Below are 27,833 nucleotides of genomic sequence, written 5' to 3'. Positions count from 1 at the left end.
CTTCCTTGATAGCTGGGCAGCTGAAACCACCAGCGATAGAACCCCGCAGCTGTTCAGCGCTGTCCTTGCACTCGTGTGACAGCAGCAGGGCAGCTGTGGGCAGCGTTAGGGGGTGGGGTGTCCCCGCTCTAGACAGTTCCGGATGTGGCTAAACCAGAGAGGGACCCTGAACAAAACGTTGCTTCCAAACAGCCCCCCCAAAGTCTGGGCGAGTTCAGATGCGGCTCTAAAATGTGGCTTACGTTGCGTCCCTTACAGACCTGGAGTGTCCCTCTGGGCTTCTCCGACTGTAACAGACAAGGGAGTGTCAGGTGGGCCCTTCCAGTGTCTGGGAAGTCTGGGCTGCCTTTAGGGAGACCTGGGGTCTTATTCTGCCCTGCCTTGCACCTTGTGTTGTCATTTCCACTTGTGCAAAAAGCGTGGGAAAAGACACCTCGTCAGAACGGCCACGTTGCACGGCCAGTGTGCCCAGGTGGAAAAGCCTCCACAGGAGACAAGGCCGGGGCCGGACACAGCAGCTCAGACCCATCTTTAGCAGGCTTGCTTGGAATAAGAGGATGTGACTCCCCTTCCCAGGGAAGCGAATGCACCCAAAGTACCTAAGGGAGGAAGATACGGCAGGGAGTCTCATATGAGCTAACAGGGCGTCTGGGATCTGCCGCAGCGAGGTGGGGTGGGGACGCTAACCCGGACTTAACCCAGTACCGTCCTTTGCAGAATACAAGAAACACGGTGCACACTGCACCCGCCGGGGGAGCTGTGGGCGGGGAGCCCTGCTGGTGCCAAATTCACTGGGGAAGCTCAGGTCTGAGCAGAGCCCAGATTCCTTCATGCTGGGCTGTGTCAGGGATGGAGGAGGGGGCAGGTACTCACCTCTCCAGCCATGGGAAGCAGTGAGATTAAGCTGGCCAGGGCTGGCTTGCCAGCTGGTGGGGATGGAGTAGCTGGACGCGCTGGGGAAATGAGGGAGACCCACTGAAAGAGGGGGTGTTTCTTCCCCTTCTGCGCCTGCCTCTGGGGGCGGGAGAGGGTGGATCAGGACAACCCAGGAAATGTCAAGATAGCACTAGACCCCGAGTGGCTGCGTGCACCAAATTCCTGCCTGGTGTAAATAAATGAAAGTAAATCAGAAAGCCCCCGGGCCAACCTCCAGCACAGAGCCTCGCCTCTCGCGGAATGACGACCAGTAAAGGTCCGGTGCGCGTGAAGGCCAGAACTCCACCGCAAGAGGGAGAAATGACACCTGCAGCCCCAGGGCTTTCAGCACCACGGTCGGGTGGCAGGCTGTCCCCTGAGGACGCTCCACTGGGGTAGAGAGCAGCTTTAGTTCTCAATAGGATGCTAAATTAGTGCATCCCCCAGTGGCTTCGGCTGCACCCCCTGAATGAGCACAGAGCGTTCATCACAGCCCCGTTCCAGTCACTGCGCTGCTGCCCGGCTCCTGGTGATTCCAGGGTGCATACTGTGTTATTTTACACATGCCCACAGACAGACATGCGTGCACACACACTCACCCATGTGCACATGCACACACACTCGCCCGTGTGCAAAAGGATCCCAAAGGCTAAACTGAGCCTCTTGCTTTTCACAGGGTCCTGATGTGGCGTTCAGAGTCAACGCCCCACTCTTGTGAACAGGGCAGGGCGCGGGCTGCTGCTCATGTTCCCGTCTGGCACGCGAGACAGGCTGGCGTCAGCTCCCGGACCCAGCGGGTATTTTTATAAATGGGCTGGGAGAATTTTTTTTTTAATTAAAAAAAAAAAACACCTCCAAAAAAACAACTCGGAGGACACTGGAGAGCGACTGCGAAAGACGTGCCGGGGCAACTGGCAGCTGCTCAGTGGGGCTTTTCTGCAGCAGGTTGGAATGGTCCCTGGGGCGTGGTGGCCAATTAAAATCCTCCTTCCGCAACGGGGCTGGACTTCGAGGGAAAAACCGGTTTGTTATAGAGTTGCGCAAAGAGCCCTGGCCCCCTCCCTGCACGCAGCATAAACTCAGTGCCCTTGAACCTCTTTGGCTTCTCTGCTGCTTCGGAGCCTGAGCGAGTAAGACACCCGACGGCAGCGCTCTCGGGCCTGCTCCCCGCATTTAATCATCTTGTTTGGGTTTTTCTAGGGAGCTGCTCAGATTCTTTAGTGTCTTTTTAATCCTCATGGCTGTGAGCCGAGAAGAGGGGTTCTGGTACCAGCATTCCTTCATGATCTTAGCCAGGGCGGACAAAATCTGGGTGGGGCCGAGAAAGAGAGAGAAAATTACTATCAGAGATCCAGGGCCAGATCCTCCACTGGTGTAAATCAGCAGTGTTTCATTGGCTTCTGTGGAGCTACGCCCAGTTACACCAGCAACAGATCTGGCTCCCCAATATTAACCAGTGACCCCCCCAGCAGAATGCTGCTTTGTCTCCCCCTATTGGCAGGCCCCGTAAAGAAAAGTCACGAGCAAGCACGGCTGAGCGGGAGAAGCCTGACCAGGTGGGTGAAGTAAGAGCTTTTCCTGGAAGCCTGTCATTCAAAAGCTGAAATCTTTGGGCAACTTCTCTGACCCTCCATTTTCCCATCTGTGAAATAGGGATGATAAAACGTAGAGACCTTGTAGGAAGAGCTTTAGGTCTCCTGGGAAAAGGCCCCCCTATTGGCAAACACTTATCCACATGCTGGACACTAATACCATCAGTTAGAGCCAGGACTGCTTGCAGTAATAAAGTTAAACCGGTGTGTAAATGTTTGCTAGGATCCCCTCCTCAGGGATCAGGTGAAGGCCATCTATTTAAACCTTTGGAAGTCAAATCCTACTGAGGAAAATAGAGAGGAACACAAACTCTGGCAAATCTAGTGTTCCAAAAAAGAATTCCAAGTGCAACCAGCAAACAACACAAAAGCTAAGAGCAATTTTTTTTAAGTACATCAGAAGCAGGAAGCCTGCCAAACAATCAGTGGGGCCACTGATCAAGGTGCTAAAGGAGCCCTCAAGGAAGACAAGGTCATTGCAGAGAAACTAATTGAATTCTTTGCATCCGTCTTCACTGCAGAGGACGTGCGGGAGATTCCCACACCTGAGCCATTCTTTTTAGGTGAGAAATCTGAGGAACTGACCCAGATTGAGATGTCAATAGAGGAGGTTTTGGAACAAATTGATACGTTAAACAGTAATAAGTCACCAGGACTAGATGGGATTCACCCAAGAGTTCTGAAGGAACTCAGATATGAAATTGCAGAACTACTAACTGTGGGATGTAACCTAATGCTTAAATCATCCTCTGTACCAGTTGACTGGAGGATACCTAATGTAATGCCGATTTTTAAAAAGGCTCCAGAGGGGATCCTGGCAATTACAGGCCAGTAAGCCTAACTTCAGTACTGGCAAATTGGTAGAAACTACAGTAAAGAACAGAATGATCAGACACATAGATGAACGTAATATGTTGAGGAAGAGTCAACACTGCTTTTCTAAAGGGAAATCATGTCTCACCAATCTATTAGAATTCTTTGAGAAGGCCAATAAACACATGTACAGGGGGGATCCAGTGGACAGAGTGTACTTGGACTTTCAGAAAACCTTTGACAAAGTCCCTCATCAAAGGCTCTTAAGCAAAGTAAGCTGTCATGGGATAAGAGGGAAGGTCCTCTCATGGATCAGTAACTGGTTAAAAGATAGGAAACAAAGGGTAGGAATAAATGGCCAGTTTTCACAGTGCAGAGAGGCAAATAGTGGGGTTCCCAAGGATCTGTACTGATACCAATAATATTCAACATATTCATAAATGATCTGGAAAAAAGGGGTAGACAGTTAGGTGGCAAAGTCTGCAGACAATACAAAATTACTCAAGATAGTTAAGTCCTAAGCTGACTGGGAAAAGTTACAAAGGGATCTCACAAAACTGGGTGACTGGGCAACAAAATGGCAGATGAAATTCAATTTTGATAAATGCAAAGTAACGCACACTGGAAAACACAATCCAAACTATACATACAAAATGATGGGGTCTAATTTAGCTGTTACCACTCCAGAAAGATCTTGGAGTCACTGGGGATAGTTCTCTGAAAACATCCACTCAATGTGAAGCGACAGTCCAAAAAGCTAACAGAATATTAGGAAAGGGATAGATAATAAGACAGAAAATATCACAAATCCACTATACAAATCCATGGAACGCCCACACCTTGAATACTAAGATCTGGTCACCCCATCTCAAAAAAGATATATTAAAATTGGAAAAAATATGGAGAAGGGCAACAAAAATAATGAGGGGATGGAACAACTTCCATATGAGGAGAGGTTAAAAACACTGGGACTGTTCAGCTTAGAAAAGAGACGATGAAGGGGGAACATGATAAAGGTCTAAAAAAACATGACGGGTGTGGAGAAAGTGACTAGGGAAGGGTTATTTACTTCTTCACATAACACATGAGCCAGGAGTTACCCAATGAAATTAATAGGCAGCAGGTTTAAAGCAAACAGAAGGAAATGCTTCTTCACACAGCACACAGTCAACCTGTGGAACTCATTGCCAGAGGATGTGGTGAAGGCCAAAAGTATTACTGGGTTCAAAAAAGAACTAGATCAGTTCCTGGAGGATAGGTCCATCATTGGCTATTAGCCAGGCTGGGCAGGGACACAGCCACATGCTCTGGGTGTCCCTAAACCTCTGTTTGCCAGAAGCTGGGAATGGGCGACAAGGGCTGGATCACTTGATAATTGCCGGGTTCTGTTCATTCCCTCTGAAGCACCTGGCATCAGCCACTGTCGGAAGACAGGATCCTGGGCTAGATGGACCTTTGGTCTGACCCAGTCCGGCCGTTCTTATGGTCTTAGTTATGGATGTATGGGTTTATACAGCGGTTGAGTTAAAGAAGACTCCACTGGAGTGGATCTGCGCCCTCTGCCGCACTTACCGAGTCAGAGTACAGCCGGTTAGGGACACTGGGCGTCTGCTGGTCAGTGCAAACCACCTTCTTCATATCCTCGAAGCTGGGGTCACTTGGCACCATGTCAAAGAAAGGAGGCCTGTAGTCCTCCACTAGCCCTGCCGGAGGAAGAGAGGGCAGCACGTGAGGAAGGCTGGCTTGGTCACGGGGTCATGCAGCACAAAATCAGCAATATGCACCAATGACCGTAACTCATCATCAGCCCCAGGGCAAACAGCAGGAGCATGCACCACTCAGGCACATGTGCATGCATGTGTGTGTGTGTGCGTGTGCACGTTTGCACCACTGCCCTCTGCTGGATGGACCCGGACCTGCTGAGTGCTTGTTTATAAGGAGATGAGCCTGTCCTAGCACTGTACTCGGGACGTGTAGAACCCCTAGTAGCTCCAGTCTCAAACAACAGACTCTCATTAATCACATGTATTATGGCAGTGCCTGAGGCCCAATCAAAACTGGGGCCCCTTTGTGCTAGGCGCTGTACAGCGTATAGACAGCCGTGTCTCTGGAGGAGCGGAAGAACAGGGGTGAACTGCTCACACGGATGCCAATGGAAGTTTTGCCATTGATATCAGTGGGGCCAGGATGTCACCCCAGGGATCCTTTCCCCATCTGTACTGACAGTGGTATGTGTGGATGTGGCTGCAGGACCCTCCCCCTGGTATGAACATGTATGAACATGGGTGGGCATAGCCAGTCAATGGGGCACTAACACCGAGCATGCTATACACCCTGGATGGCACGAAACGTGACGGGGGTATGTGGCATGAGCAGGCGTGGCACTGATACGGAGCGCAACGGGATGTGTGACACGAACGTGTTCACACACCAGGCACAGTGACCCACAAACTACACCGCCCTCACTCCAGATTCACGCTGGCATAGCTCAGACCAGGTTCCGCCTGTGCTACTTGCGTTGCCAAATCAGACCCTGGGTGGAACCCTGCCTCGGCTACCCAGTGCTTCAGAGGAAGATGCACCAAGCCTGCAGTGAACACCTCAGGGCTGCTCAGAGGGAGGGCCCACCCCCGACCCCGGGTCTCCCTTTGGAACTGGTTGCAATTGCAGGAAACCAGGGGCCAGTTCAGATCACCTGGGAACCTTGTCTTAGACGCAGCCCCAACCGCCACCTCGTGGTGAACTGGAGGCCAGGCAGCTGCTCACTGCAGACCGGCAGCAGCTGGCCCTGGCTAATCCATATTTAGTGCCTCCGTATGTCTTTGTGACAGAGATTTAACCCTTTTTGGCTGCCAAAGCCCTTCCAGTGTCCGTCCCATCAGCCCACTGCAGTGGGAAGTTCCTATCTGGCACCTCATGAGCCTCCACCACCCTCGGGGCAGAGGGTGTAACCCCCACGTCACCCTGCCCCCTTGGATGCAGTGCATGGTGGGGAGTTTCCCCGGCACTGAGGGTCTGCTGGGAGAGAGGCCTTTGGCCCTCAAGGGTTAATGGCAGCCAAGGCAAGGGCGCTGTTGGGTTAGTTAAGTGAAGTGTTTAATCTGGGAGCCGTAAATGAGATTAGCCCGGCCAGACTGCGCCTTGGGGGAGCTGCCACCTGGCCCCCAACTTCCCCCATTTAATGGACTTTCCTGCTGGTGAAAGGTGCCAGCTGGACACCCAGGAGACCGCAGGCCTCTGGGTGTCTACCTGGGTCTACCTTCCCCCCCTGCCTGTGTCCCTTAGCCCTGCCCTGGAGGGAAAGATGGGCTCTGTAGCACTCATTCCGGCCTGGGCCCATCTGCTGAGGCCGCCACAATGAGTGTGAGTGTGTGTGTGGGGGGGGCGGGGGGGGGCGTTCCATTGCCAGGGAGGCCTGGCCACTGGGACACGGACTGAAGACCCCACACCTGGGGCCAGGCTCACCGTGCGCGGCGCCCCAAGCTGCCAGAGGGCCAGAGGCTAAGCTAAGCCCTCCCCCCACATTCTGACACCGCTATTGCAGGGGCAGGGGAGGTGAATTCCACCTCCCAACGCCCTGGAGAAGGAGTCTGCATCTGGTCCATTTGCTCTTGGGTCATTGACCCACTTCGTTCAGCCCCATTGCCCTCCCCCAGAAAGCATGCCCTCCCCGCCATCGTAGGGTGACCAGACAGCAAGTGTGAAAAATCGGGACAGGGGGTGGGGGTAATAGGAGCCTAGATAAGAAAAAGACCCAAAAATCGGGACTGTCCCTATAAAATGGGGACATCTGGTCACCCTATGCCATCCCCATCCCACAACAGCTGCTTCTGCCCAAAGCCAGCACTGACCAACCCCTGGCCGTGGCAGGCCATGGGGGAAACCCGCTGGGTTAACCAGCCCATGCGACTGGCCAGGTTCCAAGCAGTTCTCTGATGCTGCTTGTTTTCTAATCAGTGCTGAACAAACAAAGCGCTGATTGAGTCTAATGGGCCCTTTAATCAGGGAGCCGGGTGCTGACACTAGATTCCAGTGTTTATAATTTACAGCTAATCTTCGGGCAAAAAACACCCAGAGCAGCCGAAAACCTTCACAGGAACAGCCCGGAGCAGCGCTGATTTCTGCACTGGGAGCCTCGCGAACTCACGGGAGGACGCGGCTCTCACTCCAGCCTGCCGCTCGCTCAGCCTCTCGGCTGCGGCTGGGGCCACAGGCTGTGCCACGCTCCTAAACTGACCGATTTACCCAGCTGCCATCTGTTGCAAAACTCAGGACATGCGATACTGCCGACTTCCTATTAAAACGGGCAGTCCTAGCTTCAGCCCGTCCAGCCAGAGCCCCAGTTCTTTCTCTGCAGGTGAGGAGGCATTATCTATATTGAGGTCGTACGAGGAGCCCCAGTCATGGCCCAGGAGACCAATGTGCTGGGTGCTGTACAAACAGAACAAGGAGGCCGTCTGTGCCCCAAAGAGTTCACAGTCTGGGTATAAGACAGTGAATATAGAAGGTTAGCAGAATAGATAGGACCCTCTCAGGTGTCTGCGGACATCAAGATATTCTGTGCATACATACAGACGGGGGACCCCAGGGCAGTCTCCGGGTACTATAAAAGGACAAACAGATGTGTGCATATCTATAGAGAAGGGTCCTTGTATGACATCCACATTTGTGTCTGTGCATGTGGACAGAGAATTAGGAGCACGGCATCTCACTGCCCAAAGCCCCCCGACTGCCCCTTACCGTTAACAACTGTCCTCCTGGTGATTTCCCAGAGCACCAGACCATATGCCCAGATATCTGTCTGCTTATAGGATTCGAAGCAGTCGGTACGGATTTGTTCGTCCAGGACCTCGGGGGCCATGTAGCGTTTGGTGCCAACCCGAGGGTTGTTCCCGATGTCCAGGTAGTCGCTGCCCTGGGAATGCATGACCGCCAGCCCTGAAAGGAAGCAGCATCACACAGGCTGATCTGGAGGACATGGGGGGCCTGGGTTTTCACTCCTCTCTCTATGAGGAAATCTGGGCCTGACGGAGTTTTCTGCTTACAGCCAAGGGAAATCCACCTTGGATCAGTACAGCCTGCATGTACCTCTGTCTCCCATGGCGATTTGTTCTTTCTTTCCTTCCCTGGCTTATCCCCCTCACCTCCCTTCTGCTGAGCAGTGGGGCTGCGAAGTGGGGGGAATATTTATTGTCACCTGGGGGCTGACACCTCCTGAAACACCCCCATTTTGTTCTGGGGAAGAAAAAATACCCCGGAGTTGACCACACTGGGATTTCAACCCATGACTCCAGGGAATTAAATATTTAAGCTCCGATGAGCAGACCATCCCCTCCACTGGCAGAGGAAACAGCCTTTGCTTTCATCACCCCCTGGAGATGCACCTGCCCTTTCGCCACCCGGCGCGCAGGTGAAAGGGAATCCAGACAGCGGTTAGGTGCAGATGGGACAAAGGTCTGATCTGGTCAGTTCCTCTGTTCCCCAAGCCAGAGGAGCCACGGAGCTGGGTCACAGCCCTGGCCCGATCCCCCTTCCTCACCCAGGTCTGCGATGCAGCACTCAAGGTTGTTCTTCACCAGGATGTTCCTGCTCTTCAGGTCCCGGTGAGCGATGGCTGGTTTCCCCTGGGTCCCGAAGATCTCCACGTGCAGGTGGAGCAGGCCGCAGATGATGGAGCAGGCCAGCCTCAGGCAGGTCGGTGTGTCCAGCACTGTCCTCTGCAGGTAGTCGTAGAGCGAGCCGTTCTCGTGGTAGTGAGTGATCAGCCAGAGCTGGGTGCTGGAGTTCCTGGACGTCATGTCAGAGGCGATGAAGCCTAGAGGGGGGCAAAGCAGAAGGGGCCATGGAACAGGCGTGCACCAGCAGGCCGGGCGCCACATAAACACCCTCGTGGGCTGCTACTCACCCAGGATATTGTCATGCCTGAGCAGCACCGTGTTGTAGATCTCCGTCTCACGGAACCATGACTGCTCGTCCCGGGAGGAGAAGATCTTCACGGCCACGTTCTCCCCGTGCCACACGCCGCGCCACACCTCCCCGTAGCGCCCTTTCCCTGCCATGACACGGACACGGCGTCACGCTGCCCTGCCGGTGCTGAGCGAGCCCTGGGGACGGGCTCACGTGGTGCACACCTGCCCCCGCTGGGCCACGGCGGGATAGAAGCCCAGGCCACTGCTGCCTATGCGGGAGGTTTAGCGACCGCAGCCACCCCTAGGATAAGGTTTTATGTTCTTTGTGGATCAATGACTAGAGGCAACCTGGTCCCACGGCTGAGCCAGTGCACTGCACCCTCTGACGGCCACTGGGCAACCCAGCAGCGGCAGGCAATTTGCCAGGACTTTTCTTTGGCTTAATAGGGTCTAGTCTGGCCAATTAGGGGCTAGGACAGGTGACTTCATGCCCAGGCCTGGCCTATACAGTCATGGGGATACGCTGGGTACCTCAGTGCCCAGGCCTGTCTGCTAAGGGAAAGGCGGGTCCCCCAGGGCCAGGCCTGGTCTGTACCGTGAAGAGTTAGGCCAGAAGCCTCATGGTCAGAGCCCAGCCCATCGGATATCAGGGATTAGGGGCTAGGGAGAGCCCAGCTCCAGTCCAAGACCTGCTTGTCCTTCCCCCTCCTATACTAAGCATCTCCAGAGGGCCCTGGGCTAGCAGGTGGGTAACACAGACCAAAATTTCCCCCGAGGGTCAGGATTCATGGTCTCATCTCTAGCTGCTCCCGGGATGGAGCTTGGGACATGCCTGGCTCACTGGCTGAAGGAATCAGGTGATAGCCGAGCAGGGGGATCCTCCTTCACCACGTGCAGATGTTCAAAGGCAGACGCGGTGACTGGGTTTTCTTACCTACGCATTCCACCAGAGTGATCTGCCGAGCCACCGTTCTTTGAACAAGAAAGGGCAGCCCGGAGCCGCTGCCCGTCGTGCAGTCCTCGTTCAGCAGGTCCTGAGGGACAGATCACTGGAAGTCAGTGACAGAGCTTGCAGCAAGGTAACCCCTCAAGCAACATTAAATCCCCATCTCTTCGGTTACCATGGCAATCAGGAGCGGGGAGCTGGGAGGTAGGTGGGGTGCACAAGGGTGGTGAAGCTGCGATCTGGGGCTAGAGATGGGGCACATGGGCACAGTGATAGGGGGCAGATGGAGTGAATGCATGGATTTTGGGTGGGGATTGGTGCATCACCGTAGGTTGGTTGGGGGCAAAGGGCATGGAGAGCGGGTGAGTGATCATAGGAGGGGGGTGGAGATGGGGCACATGATGGTCGGGTTGTGGCATGAAGATCGTTCTGGGTGGAGACAGAGTAAAAGCTGCAAGGAGGGGTGTGGAGTGGTACCAATGACCTGTGGGGCAGAGATGGCTGCGTGGCACCTAGAGGTGAAGTGGAGAAAGAAGTATGGAGACCATAAAATCCATGCCACCCATATACCTTTCCTATTCAATGTTATCAGTGGTGCAAGTAGAAATCATTTCTTGCCGGTACTGCACTCATGGGAGGGACACAAAGGGGGGCACGTGACCCTCCATGTGACTCCTCCCTGCCCTGCCCCCAGCCCGGGACCCGCATGCTCTCCCCGTCCCCTCCGACACCCCCCTTTGTACATACAAACATCAACATGCTGAACTACTCACTTTCCCCCCAAATCTGTAGTATTCAGTCTGTTTTTATATGGAATATGGGAGTTGGGTGGGAGTGCCTGGGTCGGTGTTGTCTTGGGGGGGAGCACTGGTGGGTGCTTGGGGTCTGTATTGCCTGGGGGGGTGGCAGGGAGCATTGGGGGAGTTGGGTGAGGAGCCATTTCAGCCTATGTATGACTTATTAAAAACAAATTTTAAGTAGAACTGTATCCTAAACTGCTTTATGGTATTGTCAAACATTGCATTTCACTGGGGGATTCAACTTCCTTTATAGGAACAGAACAGACTCCTGAAACTCTTACCAGCCCACAAAAGTGGTCCATAGTCATGCAAATAGTCCCATTGTTTTCAATGGGATTGATCAAATGATTAAGGGTTTGCAGGATTAGGTTCCAAGTTCGTAAATTGTTCTGGATGAAACTGACAATGCCCGAGCTGTCAGATCAGAAGGAGCTTCATTCGAAGAAAGGTGGGCAGATGTGTGATAACTCTTAGCTCTGTTGCTAAGATGAGGAACATCTTGGCAAATTCCTGAAGCAGCTGGTTTAAGGCCGTCAGTGTCCGGCATTATAATCTTCACTTATAGTTCTTTCACCCACAAAGCTGGAAAATGAGGCATTTGTTTTCTTTGTTTTGCTGCTCCAGTTCCAGTTAACAAAATGCATGTTAGACTAGTTTGGCTGCAAAGAAGAATTCTGTGTTCACTAGGGACAACACCTGATTCCTGTCAGGCTGCAGAACTGGGCTGACATCAGAATCCAAACATCCTCTGGTCAGTGCAAGCAGAGGCATTCCTCTAATGATTTGGATTTGATGTGATGCAGTATGGATGTCATGAATAATTCAGACCAATGGGGAGAAACAGAATCAAAAACGTTGTTTAAACACCTTCTGTCCCCCCCACCCTTCCCCTCTTGAGGACTCCTGACCAAGGTAACAGCACAATACATATGCTAACAAACTTAAATAAAGCCTTGGTTTAAGTTTGTTAGCATATGTATTGTGCTGTTAAAGCCGTTTAAAGAATGAATGTTCTCCCTAGCCGCATTCTGCTCCTTTAAGGAGCAGAGCGCGGCCCCACCCCCCTGGAGGAGTGGGCTAGCCCCAAGGCTTCCCAGTACCCCGTACTGCTAAAAATCTTTTGTCAGTACCGCATGCTGGAGGGTACGGCTCTACTTGCACTCCTGAATGTTAAATCCTCTTAGTTAGGGAGAGAGCCCTTGACTGTGACACAGTGATGGGCTCCGGCCGCAAAGTTTGGGTTTGGATCCAACCTCTCCAGAACTCTGGGGCCTTCGGACCTGGGGGGGTTTGCAGGGTGGGAGCCTGTCTGTGGCCATCGCCATTTCTGGTCCCTAGCGGGCAGGCTGTTCAAGGCCCACTCACCTCTAAGGTGCTGTCTCCGACCATGGAGGCTTTCAGCATGTTGTCTGCGTCCCCCAAGTCATCATGTCTGATGAGAAGCCGCTTCCTGCGGTGCTGAGCCAGCTTCCAGAAGGAGAGCGTGATGAGCACGAGGAGGGCCAGCAGGGGGACGAGGATCATCAGGAGAAGGTTCGTCAGAGAGGCAGGTTCTTCGGGCTGCTCCTGGCCTGAGGGGAAGAAAAGGACCAGCTGTGGTGGAGTCCACGGGCAAATGCAGTATGCATGGAGTCAGAGCGGGAGTCAGGTCTGGATGGAACAGGCCCTGGGGTCTGCAGCTTGGTTTCTGTGCTCCTGTGCTGGGACAGGGAGGGGGCTTCAGGCCACCTTTCTCTTTCTCATATTCTAGCGCCAGGCAGGGCCCTGGTATAAGTTAGAGCAGCCTCTGGGCTGCTAGGAGCCACCTTCTCCATGGGTGTGAAAGGGTCAGGCTTGACAAAGCCCTGGCTGGGATGATTTAGTTGGGGATTGGTCCTGCTTTGAGCAGGGGGTTGGACTAGATCCCTCCTGAGGTCCCTCCCAACCCTGATCTTCTATGATTCTGTGATACTCCCTAGCAGCCCTGAGCAATTCAGGGGCAGCAGGCAGGGAGCTGGAGAGCTGACAGCAAATGTCACCCCAGTTCTGCTGACAGCTCTCCCCCCCCAGAAGGAGGGGGTCAGAGTCTGCTGGGCTCCAGTGAGCATGGGTGCAGCAGCCCAGGGCCTGGCTCGGGGCTGGGGGGCACCTGAGCTGAGAGGGCAAGGCCAGAGGGGCACCAGTGATTTCCGGGGAAATTCCTGTCTCCCCAAAGACTGTCGGAGGGTTCCCAAGGCAGGGGGTGGGAGCCTGGGACAAACTACCAGAGAGGGGAGCCCCCTGCACCCAGCCACACCGGGGACCGAGGACACAGCTGGGCTGTGTGACGAAGTGGGACATTTCTTAATGTTTTCCTCAGTTTCCCCTATGCAGTTCTTAAGTATCTAGGTGGTGGGATAAGGGTGTCTGGTTGCTGCAGAGCAAAGGGCCAGGGTACATAAATGCCGGACACTCTGTCTCCTGGCAACTGATGGCCTGGGCCCCTCCTCTGCAAAGGTGCCAACTGAAGGTGTTGGAGACAAAGGGGTCAGGTGACCTCCCGGCCCGGGAAAGAGACAAAGCCCAGAGAAGGAGGGGCTGGACGGGGGTGGGAGTTCGGAGCTGGCTGGGGACTGGAAGGGAGGGCAGATGGGGGTCTGCCTCGCTGGGCCCCAGATTGGACCCGGCAGAGGGGTCCCGTTCGCTGGACCTACAAGCTCTGTTTTAGACCATGTTCCTGTCATCTAATAAACCTCTGTTTTACTGGCTGGCCGAGAGTCACATTTGACTGCGAAATGGGGGTGCAGAACGCTTTGACTTCCCCAGGACCCTGCCTGGGCAGACTCGCTGTGGGAAGCGCACGGAGGGGCATATGCTGAATGCTCCCAGGTCAGACCCAGGAGGTGAAGCCGTGTGAGCTTCTTGCCCTGAAGACGGTCTGCTCCGAGGGAGAGGAGGCTCCCCAGAGTCCTGACTGGCTTTGTGGGGAGCAGTCCCAGAGCAACGCCCAGGGACTCCGTGACAGGCTGTACCTTTCAGGAGGACACTAGTGTTCTCGTTGCACATGTTGGAGCTGCAGCAGCTCATGGCGTATTCTTCCATGGGTTTAGTCTGGCAGTGCTCCGGGATATTATCACTCAGGCAGCCCTTGCGCTGGGTGGCCTTCCCGTTCTCCCGGGTTTTGCTCACAAAACACACCTTCCCCCAGCAGGTGGCATGGTCACAGGGCTGCACGTGGTCGTCACAGGCGCACATCAGGTTCTCTGCAGGACACAAAGGAGACAGCACTGTTCACGGACGGAGCCGAGCTGGGGTGGCCCCACAGGGCTCTCCCCACATTCCAGCTGGGGTACGTTACGTCCACCACCCCGCGAATGTCACGGGAGGGCTCTGACTGGGCTGGGAGACGGGTCATTAATAAATACTGGGGGACACAAACCAGCTTCTTGTAACAGCAAGTCTCACATAGCTGAGGGTTGGCTAGTCGAGCCCGGGCCATGCGGGCCAGATTTTCAAAGAAGCCAGCACACTGGGGGCAGGTTGAGTGCTGGGCACTTCTTAAGTATGACCCCAGTTCTAGGTGCTGATCACCAGAAAATCTGCCCCTGAGGTCTTCTGAAAAGCCAGGCTCAGACTGGTAGATAAATAGCTAAATCAATAGCTAGATAAATGTGCTGGATAGATGAGAAAGAATTTGGGGATGGGATCAAATCAGGATATTTGTCTCTGGGGCTTTAACTTCGGGAAGGTCAGAGTTTTTTGATCCAGCTGTTTTTGTTCATCCCATTGCAATTTCACATGTGGATTTGGACTCTGAGCGCCACTCAGGGGCATTTGGATCTGGACTTTAGTCTTGGTCCTGTCTCTAAACCCGAGTCCTAAAGTTATGCCTGGAACCCACACCCCAGAATCTAGGCTGGGGCCAAACATCATCATCAAGGCGTTCCCCAAGGCGGGGGCAAAGTCGAGACCTGAACCTGAACTTGGCCGTTTTGGGGGGTTTGGCCCATCAGAGTCCAGCTGGAGCTGCAAGCTCGGACCCCGAGCACGGTTTCAGGTTTGCAGCCCCAGAGCCTGGGTACGCTGTGGTTGGGATTTGGCCTGTTTCACAGCCTGGGCTCATCTCTAATGCAAACCCGGCAGTGTCTCTCTGCACAGAGCTCTCCCACGGTGCTGGCCCTAACAACAGGGCCTCAAATAGTGCCCCTTGCTTCCGCACTGGGTAGCTGTGAACAGGGTGAAGAAGATAACCCCGGGCTGGGGCTGACCAGTGACAGAGATGAGCAGACTGGGGTAACTGGAGGGGGTGAGGACACGGTGAGATGTCCAGTTAATAGCCCAAGAAGACACCGTCTCCCATGGTTAAGAGAAGCCCACCCCAGGGAAAAGCCCTAGGTATTTAAGAATACTCCCTGCATCCCATCTCTGAGTTTCATGTCTCCAGCCCTTTCCATCCAATGAGCTCAAAGCACATTATGAACCACAGTGAACTAACACGGGAGGGAGATCAGCGACACGTGAGGAGAAACAACTCGCCCAAGGTCACACGGCCAGTCATGGGTACAGCTGGACTAGAACCCAGGAATCCCAACTCCTGGCTTCTTCCTCTGACCAGTTCTGCCTCCCCAGGCAGACACACAGGGGTGTGAATAAATTGCCTGGGATGGTGACTTATTTTGAGAGGTGAGTATATAACTAAATCTCCACATCGCCCGCCATTAATTTCATTTTCCTGCACAGCCGTGCTCTGGGAACACTGCACTGTTCCTAGTCACTCTGGCTATTCTGCTACATACCAGCTGGAACGCTCCTTGGAACAGTCAGAACGACCAGGAGAAAGCTCCCAATGGCTCCTTGCAGCATTTTCTCTGGAGAAAACAGAATTAATTAATAGTGCAGTCTCACAATTCGGCAGCCTCTTTCACCTGGAGGATCTGAAAGCACTTTGCAAATGCAAATGATATTATTATCGTGCAACTTCATTATATATAGGGGGTCACTTCATGCATCCCTGAAATGCAGCCACGTCTGGGCTGGAACGGGTCAGCTGCTTCACAGTCGCTCGGCAAAGCTACACAATGGCTTTGGAGAGGAAATAAAGGATTCTGTAGTCAACTGAAATTGCCAGGGTGGGGGGGCAGGATGTAAGTAGGTAGGACGGAATTATCCAGAGTGGAGCTTGGCCAGGATATCACAGTTACCACCTCTTCCTGAGAGTGATTACAGGAGATCTTTACGACACATAACTGCATGAAAACCCATTCCAGCTAAACTCAGCCTCCAGAAGATCAGCCTGCATTGGTAATGTGTGCAAATAAACACAGTGCAAACTCTGCACTGATTGACAGCAGTCCACTTGTATACAGAAGGGTAGCAGAGAGGAATAGGATAGTATACCTTTAAATGGTTTGTGAACCTGCTAGTGGCGCTTACTGTGTTTGGGGCTGGAGAAGCCACCAGAAACCAGCCAGGGCAGCAGGGGGGTTGTAGCCAGGTCTGGCATGTGTGTAGTGAGCATGGTTCCTTACTTGTGACCCAGCTGTGTCCCTGCGGTGCCTTCGTGTTCTGTTGTCATGTGACGAGCAATAGACACATCAGCCTCTTTTCAGTGTAGCCACTTGTGTGGCTGCACGTCCTCTCGTCCCAGGAAAAGCTACGTCAAAGCATTGTACAGGCTTACCTCACCACCCCTGAAATGCAGCCATCTCTGGCGTGGAGCACAGCACCCAACGTGCACCAGCAAAGCTTCGGTTTTAAAACGGGGAGCGAAGAAGTTCCACACGATCTGAGCACTCACAAAGCAGGGGCAGTAGAGGTTCAAAGGGGGAGCCAGGTAGTAACAGACGTAATGGGACGCAGCGGGGCCACAGCGGGGCAGTGCAGCCAGCGGGATTTAACTGGGTCTAAGCAGTAGATGGTGCAGCATCAAAGAGCAGTGGCTCGGAAAGGCCTGATGAAGAGGGGCTCACCTTCCCCTTCCCCACACCTCTCTTCTATGCATCAAAGTCAGAGCTTCTAAGGCCAGAAGGGACCCCCAGACCACCTAGGCTGACCTCCTGCATATCGGGCCACGAATCCCCGCCCAGTTACCTCGGTACTGAGGCCAGTAATCTGGACTAGACTAAAGGAGACCACAGGCAGAGAAATACGGGGGCTGGTGGCAATGGCAGGGAACTGATTTGGTGCGACATACAGCTCCGTGGGCCCGCTCCGAAGTATCCTTCAGGCCAGCTGCGCATTACAGAGTCTGGCGGACTGGGTCCTCCAGCGGGCTTCGGTATCAGGCTTATCAGTGATACAAATACACTCATAGCAGGCAGCCAAAAGTTTCCCAGCTGCTCCTATGGAGAGGGAGGGTTTTTTGTTTTTTAAATTCTTCCTTGTAAAAAGGAAATTCTTGCCAAACTAAACATGATGAAGACTTGACCTCACCACTGTCCCCAAGTCTCCCAGCCCCCTTCCTCCCCGCCGTGCAGCCATCTCCTTCACTTCTGGAGCCCTTTCTAAATGGACGAGCCCCTGGGTTCTCCACCCACCTCCGTCTGTGATTTCTACGTAAACAGGCTGATGGCTCCGTTTCCTGCAATTCAGGGAGCCCTGCCCATTGCCCGCCGCTGAAGCCAGAACAGGAATCAAGATTGTTTAGATTCTGGCCTTGATGGGAAAGGGGAGTCACGCAAACACACACAGCTCCAAGCCGCACAAACAGATATCTGGCCCAGACAGCAGCTCCGTGGCTCCAGCCATAGGGCAGCCTTGCAGGAACCTTTCCTCCCCGAAATAACTCGCTTTGTTGTTGCTCCCAGAGGGGAAACAGAGACTCAGCTCCAGTGGGATATGGGACTGGGAGCGGGAGCCGCCTCTGGCCCAGGAAATTTGCAGCTTTTGTGGATAATGTACCAGCAGGCAAACATCCCTTTCAAGGGTGAGCAAAGGGGCTGGATGTATCCGCAGGCTGAACCCATGTTGGGCAATGGGGCTCTTTGAGGCCCGTCCCCCAAACACTGGCACAGAGAGGGCAACATTCCTGGGGGAGGGATAGGTGTTCCCCAGCAGCTGCGCCCTGAACCAGGGACAGTCACATGGGCTGCACCCCAATCTCCCCCGCCCCTCAGCCCGGTCCCAGTGCAGACACGAGGGCACAGATCCAGCCCTGGTGTATGCAAAGAACACTCCTGGTTAAATCAAAGTGCTAGCTCACTCCAGGGGGGCACCTGACCCTTCATCTCACAGTCTGGGTCCCGCCCGGGTGCAGACAGGATCCTGGAATAGGAATTGCCACCTCCATGGTGCCCAGGTTTGGATGGCTGCTGTCCTGACCAGGCCTAGGCCTCCAGACTGGAGACAAAGGAAGCTCTCGGGAAATGGGCTTTGGGCCTAGAGGCACCTCTAAAGAGCTGGGCCCAGTTCTGTTTAGCTCCCACGATCCATTTCCTTTCTCTCACGCCCCTCTTCCTGATCTCATAGACTCGAAGGCCAGAAGGGACCATCTAGTCTGACCTCCTTCACATCGCAGGCCACAGAATCGTGTCCACTCACTCCTGCAACCTCTGGCTGTGTTAGCCAAGTCCTGAAATCATGACTTAAAGACTCCAGATTACAGCGACTGCACCATTTACTCTAGTTCGAACCCCCAAGTGCCCCGTGCTACAGAGGAAAATATAAAACCCCGCAGGGTCTCTGCCAATCTGACCTGGGGGAAATTCCCTCCCAACCTGGCCATCAGTTAGACCCTAGTAGGGTGACCAGATGTCCCGATTTTATAGGGACAGTCCCAATTTTTTTGGTCTTTTTCTTTTATAGGTTCCTATTACCCCCCACCCCCTGTCCCGATTTTTCACACTTGCTGTCTGGTCACCCTAGACCCTGGGCATGTGGGCAAGAGCCAGACCCCTGGGAAAGAATTCTCGGTAGAACTCAGCGCCCGTCCCATCTCGAGTCCCATCTCCAGCTGCTGGAGGCATTTGCTATTGGCAGATGCGGATGACCCATACACTATTGATCTCCTTCCTTCCTTCCTTTTGGTCCCTACTTTTTCTTCCTCCCTTCTCTCCTCTCCCGTGTTCTCTCTGAACCCTTCCCTCCTTTCCCCATCTCTAGCCTCCCCTTTGTCCTCTCTCCCTCACACACTAACACAGATGGCTCACGGGTTCTTTAAGCCCCACCACTTGGATGTTGTAACATTGCTCCAGAGACCCAAACCATCTCTGTCACAAGTAGCCCCATGACCGCAGCCTGAGCTCTCTGGTTCTCGTCAGTAACAGAAACACGGTGGGAGGGTCCTGAGAACTGCTGAGAACTCACTTTATTCTGGTGCTTTCCAAGCCGCTGCTTCTAGAAGGAAGCTTCTGCTCCAGAAACGGAGATTTAATTTCCTGCACCCTCTGCACCAGTGACTCACCATTCACATGTTCTCTGTAGCTCTCTCACCTCATTAGGTCTCCGCACCACAGCCTCAGCGTCTCTGTGCCGGCAGGTACCAACTATGGCCCTCGACTCAGAACCAAGTGCAGAGCTCGGGACAGGTAGCCTGGCTGTAGACGTCTGTGTCACCGACCCCAACGGTTCCAGAATCAGGCCCCAACATCTGACGAGATTGGCTTAGGAATTGTACGATTTTCAAAGCGCCTCTAGTTGAGGTTCGTTACCTTCTGGTTTGTGAGCCCTTAGGGGGGCACTTGAGACACATTTCCAGGCTTTTCTCTGCAATCATGAGGGCTAGAAACTTACTTTTTTCATTTGAATTGAGAGTTGAGACTCTCCTCCCGCCCCCATCATCAGTCTCCTCTCAGAGCAGGGGCTCGAAGGGAAGTCCTGGCCCCCACGAAAGTCACTAGGGTTTTTGTCATTGTGTTCAATGGAGCCAGGATTTCACCCCAAATATGACAAGACTGGTGAAAAAAGTGGCAAGACCCAATTCTTAGAGCCGAGCGGAACTTCCTCTTGGGATTGTTTCTAGAATCAACCCCCTGGATCCAAGCCCAAAACCCCAATGAACCGAAATGCTCTACTTTCACCACGCAGTCTGTCCTGCAAGCGTGGGGAACCGAATGGAAGTGCCTGGAGCAATATCCCCAGCCCAAGCCATCTGAAGCACAAAAGGGTCCAACAGACGGCAGCATCAGTGGTGGAAAATCAATTCGAAGTTTCAAGTCCTGTCAGTTTTAATAGCCTTGAGCGTTAGTAACACAGGGAAGAAGAATTTTTAAAAATTGTTGTTCGACTGGAAGGTTTGATGGCTACCAATGATCACAGACCTGGTTAAAACTGAAGGATGTGCTGACCACCTTTCATTCATGCTAAATAGAAGAAGTGAAGCCCCTTTTAAGAAATGATAGCTGGACACAATAGAAGCCACCGCCCAAGTCACTAGGCTGCGTGGCAAGGCCTAATCAAGAAGGAACCCAGGGAGAATAAGTGGGGTTTCTCTATGACAGATTGCAAATGTAGGGGCTAACGCAGTGGGTCTCAAACTTTTTTACTGGTGACCCCTTTCACATCACAAGCCTCTGAGTGCGACCCCCCCCCAATAAATTAAACACACTTTTAAATATATTTAACACCATTATAAATGCTGGTGGAAGCAGGGTTTGGGGTGGAGGTTGACAGCTCATGATCTCGTGACCCCCTGAGGGGCCCTGACCCCCAGTTTGAGAACCCCTGGGCTAAAGGATTTTTTGACATATGAGAGAAGCAGAGAGCCCAGAAAACCAGCAGACAGCACGAGAAACAGTCGTGAGACTAGCCCAGAGGAGCAGAGAGACAGAACTCCTTGGGGCACAGGACTGGCTGGAGAAGCTGGCTTGGAAATTTTAAGGAAACTTCCTGCTCTTTTTTTCCTTCTGTGTTCTGGGAAATAGGACCGTGTGTTCATTCACTATGAATAAACGGGATTATACCAGAGAAATACCTGCCTTGTGTCACAGAGTGTGGGGGGACACAAGGCCCTGCACCCCCGACTTCCTGCGATTCACCATGACTCTTAGCCAGCCAGTAACACAGAAGGTTTATTTAGACGACAGGAACAGAGTCAAAGACAGGTCTTGCAGGCACAGACAACAGGATCCCCCCTGGTTAGGTCCATCTTGGGGTCCCAGGGCCCCACAGCCCCCTTGGGAGGTCAGAGCCCTGTCTGCCTCCCAGCCATTCCACCAGCCAGCTCTGAAACTCTCCCCCCAGCGACCCCTCCCACAGCCTTTGTTCAGTTTCCCTGGGCAAAGGTGTCACCTGGCCTCTAACCCCTTCCTGGGTTCTCATGTTACATGCTCAGGTATTCTCCGGTCAGTCTCCCATCCCCCACTGCAGACCATCCCAGCCACACTCCCCTGTCAGCATTCACAGACCACAGTAAGAACAGTCCCAGTTCATCACACCTTGTATCATCAATTTCTTCTCTAATGGAAACCACTAGGCAAGGCTCACATATTGACAAACTGCTCAGGGCACAAGAGGCAAGGCAACCTTATCTGGTCTGTGACTCTTTGAACCACAAATAAAGAAACAGAGGGACCAGGTTCCCAGCGTCTGTAAATCGGAATAGCTCCAGTGAAATAAACAGAGTTATACCAGCCTACACCAGCCGAGAACCTGTGTGAGGATAATCAGAGTTAAAGTAACTTGAATTCCACCTCTTCCAGGCATGTGCTATTGATAGGATTTATAATGCAAGAGCATGCCAAGCATTTACGATGTCCTGCTACGGTGTCCTGTAGAACCACATAAGAAAGCAGGCCAATGTAATGACCTATCAAAGATGCTTCTATTAAGAACGTGGGTGGAGAACGCCATGTTACAATTTCTTTGAAAATGAAAGTGCACTCGGAGCTGCAGTTCCCCACAGGCCACTTTGACTCAGAGCATACAAGAAAGCAGGGCTTTGAATGCTTGCAGATGTGTCGCTGTTTCTCCTTGACCCCCTTGGCGCCACACCCTTCTCTCGCCTGCAACGTGCCAGCCCAGGATCCCACGGCAGCCAGGGCCGGCTCCAGGCACCAGCCCACCAAGCATGTGCTTGGGGTGGCGCCTGGAGGGGGGCGGCGCGGTGGGGCGCTCCGGCCTGAGAGCGGGGCCGCGACTGGGCTCGCCGCCCTCCCCGCGGCGCTCCTGCAGCCGGGGAGAGCGGAGCCGCAGCGGGCTCGCCGCCCTCCCCCCAGCGCTCTGGCCGCCGGGGGCTCTCCGCCCTCCCCCCGGTGCTCTGGCCGCCGGGGAGAACGGAGAGCCCCAGCCGGGCTCTCCGCCCTGCTCCCAGCGCTTTGGCCCGGTCGGGGATTGCGGGCCCGTGGCCGGGCTCGGCACCCTCCCCTGCCACGCGGGGGCGTGGATGTGTGTGGCTTTTTTGCCTTGGGTGGCAAAAAAGCCAGAGCTGGCCCTGACTGCAGCTGTAAGGCCAATCCTGCTTTCTGCTCAGCACAGAGCCGGTTTTTATAAAATCTGGAGTGCGTTTAGTGCTGGTGAAAGGCACCAGAGAGAGCCCTGAGATCCTCTCTGCACAGGACTAGTGACCGTGCTTGTAGGCTCTACCCATAAGCCCTAATGGTGCCTTGGCAGGACCATCGGAGCATGCCAGGGTTCAGTCTTTGTGGCCCATTCAGGCCTTGGTCCATGTGCTGGGGCTGCCAGCAAGCGCCTTTCATGATGGCGGTTTCTGTGCTGTGGACACGTGTCCGGAAGGAACTAGATCGAGTCCCACCAAACTCCAGATGCACAACCCCCCCAAGCAGTAACTCCGCTCTGTTCCCATCGAGCTGGGCTGGATTCAAACCAGCTCCCTGGGCTCGAGATATTCATGCCAGGCGCCTCCTGCAGCAATCCACGCCAGGTCTCCAAAGCTCAGAGACAGCCCCTTGCACTTGTGTAACTGACCGTCCAGGGCAGCCATGAATTGTCCCCAGAGGGCACTGCCGCACTGCGATAAAAAACCCACCGCGCTGAATCTCAAACCCGGCTCGGGCTGTGTAGACGCTCCACTCTCGCAGGGTCTCAGAGCCCGGGCTCCAGCCCGAGCCTGGAAAGCTACATTGCAATTTGATAGCCTGGAACCCCGAGTCAGCTGACCCGGCCAGCCCTGGCTGCGACCCAGGCCTTTGATCTCAGTGTAGACACAGAGCAAGACCAATGTCTTCCCAGGGGGCCACGGAGTTTGAAAGCTTCAATTCTTGAGACCGTGATCTTGGGCCTGATTTTCAGAGGTGCGGAGCACCCATAATTCCAAATGAAGTGACTGGGAGCAGCAGGTGCCCAGAGGATACTTTTGAAGATTGAAACCTAAACCCTCTCCTCTTTCCAACACCCTGCCCTAGGTACCAGGTCCCTTCATGCTGCTTGGTTCACTTTGGAGAACAGTTTAACTAGCGGACATGAAACCAAACCAGGAAAGAGAATCATCAACAAAATTATCACCATGGTTCGCACAGTCACACGCTCGCATGGGAGATATCTAGGGGTCGTGCCCAGAAAACCACGCGCAGAAAAGCCTTTTTTGGTTTTTGAGTGCAGGATGCATCTCATGACCTGGTTCCTTATTTTTGTTCCTGAGAACCAGCAGCTGTACAGACACCCCCCTCCCGTCCCAGGGCACATGAGCACACGGCCGGCAGCAAGCGTTATTCCTGCCTGGGGAGGCAGCAGACGTAGGCAGTTTCCAGGACACTGCTGCTCTAGGCTGATTGTCAGAGGTGCTGAAGTTCCCCTTGAGGTCAGAGGCAGCTCACTCCTCTACAAACCAGGCCATGCATTGCTAGATCGAAAGCCCACTGAACTCAGTGGGAGTTTTGCCGTTTACTTCAATGGGCTTTGAACCTAAATTGGGAGAACTACGGAGATTCCCCTCCTCTCCCGGCCCATCAGTACAGACTTGGCCAGGTGCATACGGCAGTGACATCTTCTGCCAGGAGCTGGCCAGTGGTCTGATCCAGGGAACATGCTGTATTCCTAGGGCTGGAGAAACTGTAGAGCCAGAGATCAGATTCGCTTGGCTCGGGGGTCTCCCCCAGGCCCATTTCGGAGCCGAACTGAGCCTCGGAGCCTTGCAAAGGTTGCTCCGGGGACATTGGCATGCCTGGCGCAACGTGCCCCGAGCCAGCAGATGCCTCGAGCAGCCGCATTGCACAGCATGGGCTTTGTGCTGCCCTGCGCTCGAGGCAGTTGCTACGTTAAAAATCAGAGAAACAGGTTTTGTTATTTAAAAAAAAAATCCGCCCAGACGCCCCCTCCCCACCCACGTGTTTATTTTTTCTCAAATTCTGTGTGTTAGAGAAACAGGAGGGCAAGGTTGATTTTCTGTTTGTTTGTGCCGAGTACAGCAAGGGGTTTTTTATTTCTAGCCTGGAAGCTTTTTAGAAACAGTAACAAACAAATCCTGCGAAGCATCTCTGACCCCCTTGTGTGTGTGTGCGTGTGTGTGAGAGAGAGAACTGAACACCCCATTCCAGTCCCGAGTATCCTACTGAGATACAGGATAGCACCCATTCCTTCCGCACCCCAACACTGATTTGCTTTCTCCGCTGGCGCTGCTCATTGACCCAAGGCCGAGCTTTTCCTGAGCAGTTTAGTAATTCTGTGCAGCGTAGGAGCAGTTCACGGTGTTCCAGCCCACGCTGAATTTCATTTGCCACCATATTGCCCTGAACTTGGTTAGGTTCCTCTGACGTTCCACAGTCTTGGTTAACCTCAATCATTTTGTGTTATCTGCAAATTCTGCTTCCTCCCTGCTCCTCTTCTTCTCCAGATCATGAATTAATATCAGCCCTAGCACAGCTCCTGCTGTTAACTTTCAGTGGTGATGAAATTGACCATTTCTTCATAATCCGTTTTCCATCTCTTCCCTAGTTTCTGACCCAAGATAGCCCTTTGCCTCTGATCTCTGGACTACTTAGCGCCTTCAGCAACCTCTTATGAGGAACTTTGTAAAAGGCCTTTTTGAAAGTCTAAGTGAATTGTGTCAACTTGTTCTCCTTTATCTGCTCTTTTATAGACAATGGTAGAGAATCTGAATAGAATGGAGAACGCGGTTTTCCTTTTCAGAAGCTGTGCTACTTTGACCTTATCATATCATTCATTTCTAAGTGCTTTGTAATTCCATCATTTCAACTAATTTACCAGTCTCTAGTCTGCAATTTACTACATTTCCCCAACGCCTTTTAGAAGTAGCTGCAAAACATTTGCTACTCTCCAATCCTCCAGCACTAGATCCATTGCATATCCTATAATTATAGTTTACATATCGTTTCATCTTCTGAAAGGGGACACAAGGCCAGATTCTGACTTCAATTACCCTTGTGCAAATCCAGAGTCATCCCACTAACTGCAATTGAGGTAAACCCAGATTCTAATTTCAGTTGCACAAGCAAACATCAGGAGCAAATTCTGCCGGCTTCCGAGCGGTTACTCCAGATTTACATTCAAGCAATGGAGTGGTTCTCAGCGGCAGGTAGTACACAGAGGGGGATCAGAGTCTTAGAGGGGCGGGACATCCCTTGCTGTGAAAGGGGGACCCAAAGAACAGTCTGCTCCAATGTATCACAGAGGGGGCAAATCAGGAACAGACGAGAGGGGGTGAGGAGTTACACATATGGGGGCGCTCCAGTGTTGAAGGCTTTCTGCTTTGGGCACCAGCCTAAGAAACATCCCAACACCCAGAGGGAGCAGTTCATTCCAACTCACCTACGGCTCTTTCCCTCTCATTGACAGCTCCGGCCAGAGGAGAGGCTGCTTGTGGGCGGGCGGGTTCTGCCGAGCCTCTGGAGGTGGAACGGAACCTGCCCGACCCAGGTCTGGGCGTCCTGTATCCGGCTCTCTGTCTGCTGCTAGCAGGGCTGTGGTGACCCTTTCCCAGAGCCAGAGGCGATTTTCCTTGGGTTGCAGTGTCTGGATCCCAGCCTTCGACGGACACTTTTCCAGCTCACCCCAGGCAGCTCCCCACTGCCCTGCAAGCTCCAGCCTGAAGCAGATTCATGAGTCAGCCTCCGTCCTCCCCACCCCACGTCTGTCCCAGCTGGGGAGAGGGGTGTGTGTGTCTAGTTCCCTCCCCAGTCCTGGGGGCTCGTTCCTCTCTCCCTGTTCCCCAAACGCAGCAGTTTGGCAAGATCTCAGAGCTCTTGATGTGGGAGAAGTCAAAAAATGTTTCTTATTACTGCCTCTTCCTGCCTGGCTTTTCTCCACCACTCCCAGCTAATAAAGCATTTCCTATTGCTGAGCATACAGCCACAGCCTAGCTCCCTTCCTCCCGCACACCCCGGGCCCCTGCTCCATCCCGATTGTTCTCCCTCCCGCCCAGTCCCTGTCCGAACACTCCCCCACGCCAGGGTGTGTGGGTGGGCGGCGTTCCCGGCTCTTCCCCAGGCTCCCACCAAACCCGTCTGGACAAAGGGAAATGCACCAAGTCTCCGCACAGAGCAGCCAGGGCCTACGGGTTTGGCTGCCTCAGTTTACTGGGCTGGAGTAGGAGCAGGCGAGAGACATTCTGGGAGTGATGCTGGTCGCTCTGGTGGGGCCAGTGTAGGGGCGACCAGTGTGTGGGGCTGGGAAGCAATTGAGGAACTGGTTAGTACTGACTAATTGGGAAGGAGCCTCGCTCCTTTCAGTCTGTGCTGACCCCAGGGCAGCGCTGGGCTGCAGGGAGTGATGCAAGTGACTCAGAAGGGAGCGCTCTGCCCTCACCATCAGTGCTGACCCCAATGATCCCTAGGGGGTGCTTGGGTGCTCTCCCAATGCCCCAGGGCAGGGCTAGGGGCGCTGTGCTGCAGGGAGCCGCGCTGGCGCTCTGCCCTTTAAGAGAATGCTGCCCCCAGCATGTCAGCTGGATGCCAACAGACACGGTTACTGCTGGGGGCCGTCTTGCACAGGCGATGCTGTGGCATGGTCCCAAAGGCCCCAGAGCCTTTCTTGCAAGCGTCGGGGGTTAACCCTGGTGTTCAGATTCCCACGGGGGAAGGAGAGCGGGTTACTTCCGGCCTAACCACAAATGTCTCTGGAGCTTCCCTACAGCGACGGACTTGTGAGGCTGGCTGGCATGGCTGGCAGGGCTCTGTGGGGACCGGAAACAGCACTTCCCCTTTCGCCTTTTTTAATTCATTCTTCTGGGTCATTCTCAGAGTGATCTGATTCTCCCTCTTCCTCTCTCCTGTCCAGCCGCAGGCCTCCCACCAGCTGCTTCTTCCTGGCCTCTTAACTCCTCCATTTGGGTAAGGAGAAGGGGGCCAGCTGCACCTGGACTGGCATCACATGCTGCTTTGTAACAGAGTCACCGGGTCCCACACTGCTTTCTCACTCCTGGGTGAACCTGGAGCAGCTCTGCTTAACTCCATGGAGTGAGCTGTGGTAGCGAGAGGGCAATCAGGCCCCAATGTAGACACAAAACGATGTGACCTCCACAGCAGCGTCCTGGGCTCACACCATTAAATCTGAGTTAAAGATGCTTACCTGCAAGCTACATGCCATGAGGTCCTGGCTCCTAGTTCTCTCCTACAGCCACTCCCAGAGCTGGGAATAGAACCCAGGCATCCTGCCTCCCAGTACCCACTAGACCTTAATTGCTCCCAGAACTAGGAACAGAACCCAGGTGTCCTGCACTTAGACTCACATAACTAAAACTTTGATGCATCAATTGTTTGGCCCCATCCCCTCATTTTTACAGATTGCTGAAGCTATTCCGGGAGATTTCCCCTCCCCAACGTGACATAATGTTATTAATTATATCGTACCTATTAAAATCTCCCGGATTGCTTTCAATAGCTGATTCCCGTAGACTCCTGGCCAAGCCTACCTGTGACCTAAACAGCAGGTTTAAAAAACCGGAATGAAACACAAATGGCCCAAATTTTAAACTTTGTCTGTGAAAGTTTCTTGCCTGTTTTAACCAGGGGGAGCTTTCAGTCCCATTGCAGGTGGGGATTTTTTGGAG

At 53.5% G+C, this 27,833-nt stretch overlaps 1 protein-coding gene across 2 annotated transcripts; it reads right to left on the bottom strand.

Moving 5' to 3' along the window:
- Nucleotides 1–745: 745 nt before the first annotated feature.
- ACVRL1 (activin A receptor like type 1) lies at nucleotides 746–26,135 on the bottom strand. Of its 2 annotated transcripts, none has more exons than XM_054012543.1 (10): nucleotides 25,595–26,135; nucleotides 15,730–15,801; nucleotides 13,966–14,196; nucleotides 12,341–12,546; nucleotides 10,164–10,263; nucleotides 9,226–9,372; nucleotides 8,860–9,135; nucleotides 8,061–8,258; nucleotides 4,893–5,023; nucleotides 746–2,223 (listed from the first exon to the last, which is right to left on the bottom strand). In XM_054012543.1, exons 2-10 carry the CDS (start codon nucleotides 15,794–15,796, stop codon nucleotides 2,089–2,091), a joined length of 1,491 nt encoding a protein of 496 aa, XP_053868518.1. In that variant the 5' UTR covers nucleotides 15,797–15,801; nucleotides 25,595–26,135; the 3' UTR covers nucleotides 746–2,088. The 2 variants fall into 2 exon arrangements, with proteins under 2 accessions (XP_053868518.1, XP_053868519.1); XM_054012544.1 differs by lacking the exon at nucleotides 25,595–26,135 and adding an exon at nucleotides 25,206–25,242.
- Nucleotides 26,136–27,833: the final 1,698 nt, after the last annotated feature.

Source organism: Malaclemys terrapin, chromosome 23 (genome assembly GCF_027887155.1).
Source record: "Malaclemys terrapin pileata isolate rMalTer1 chromosome 23, rMalTer1.hap1, whole genome shotgun sequence".
Lineage (NCBI taxonomy): Eukaryota > Metazoa > Chordata > Testudines > Emydidae > Malaclemys > Malaclemys terrapin.
This window is presented reverse-complemented; position numbering and strand designations above follow the sequence as displayed.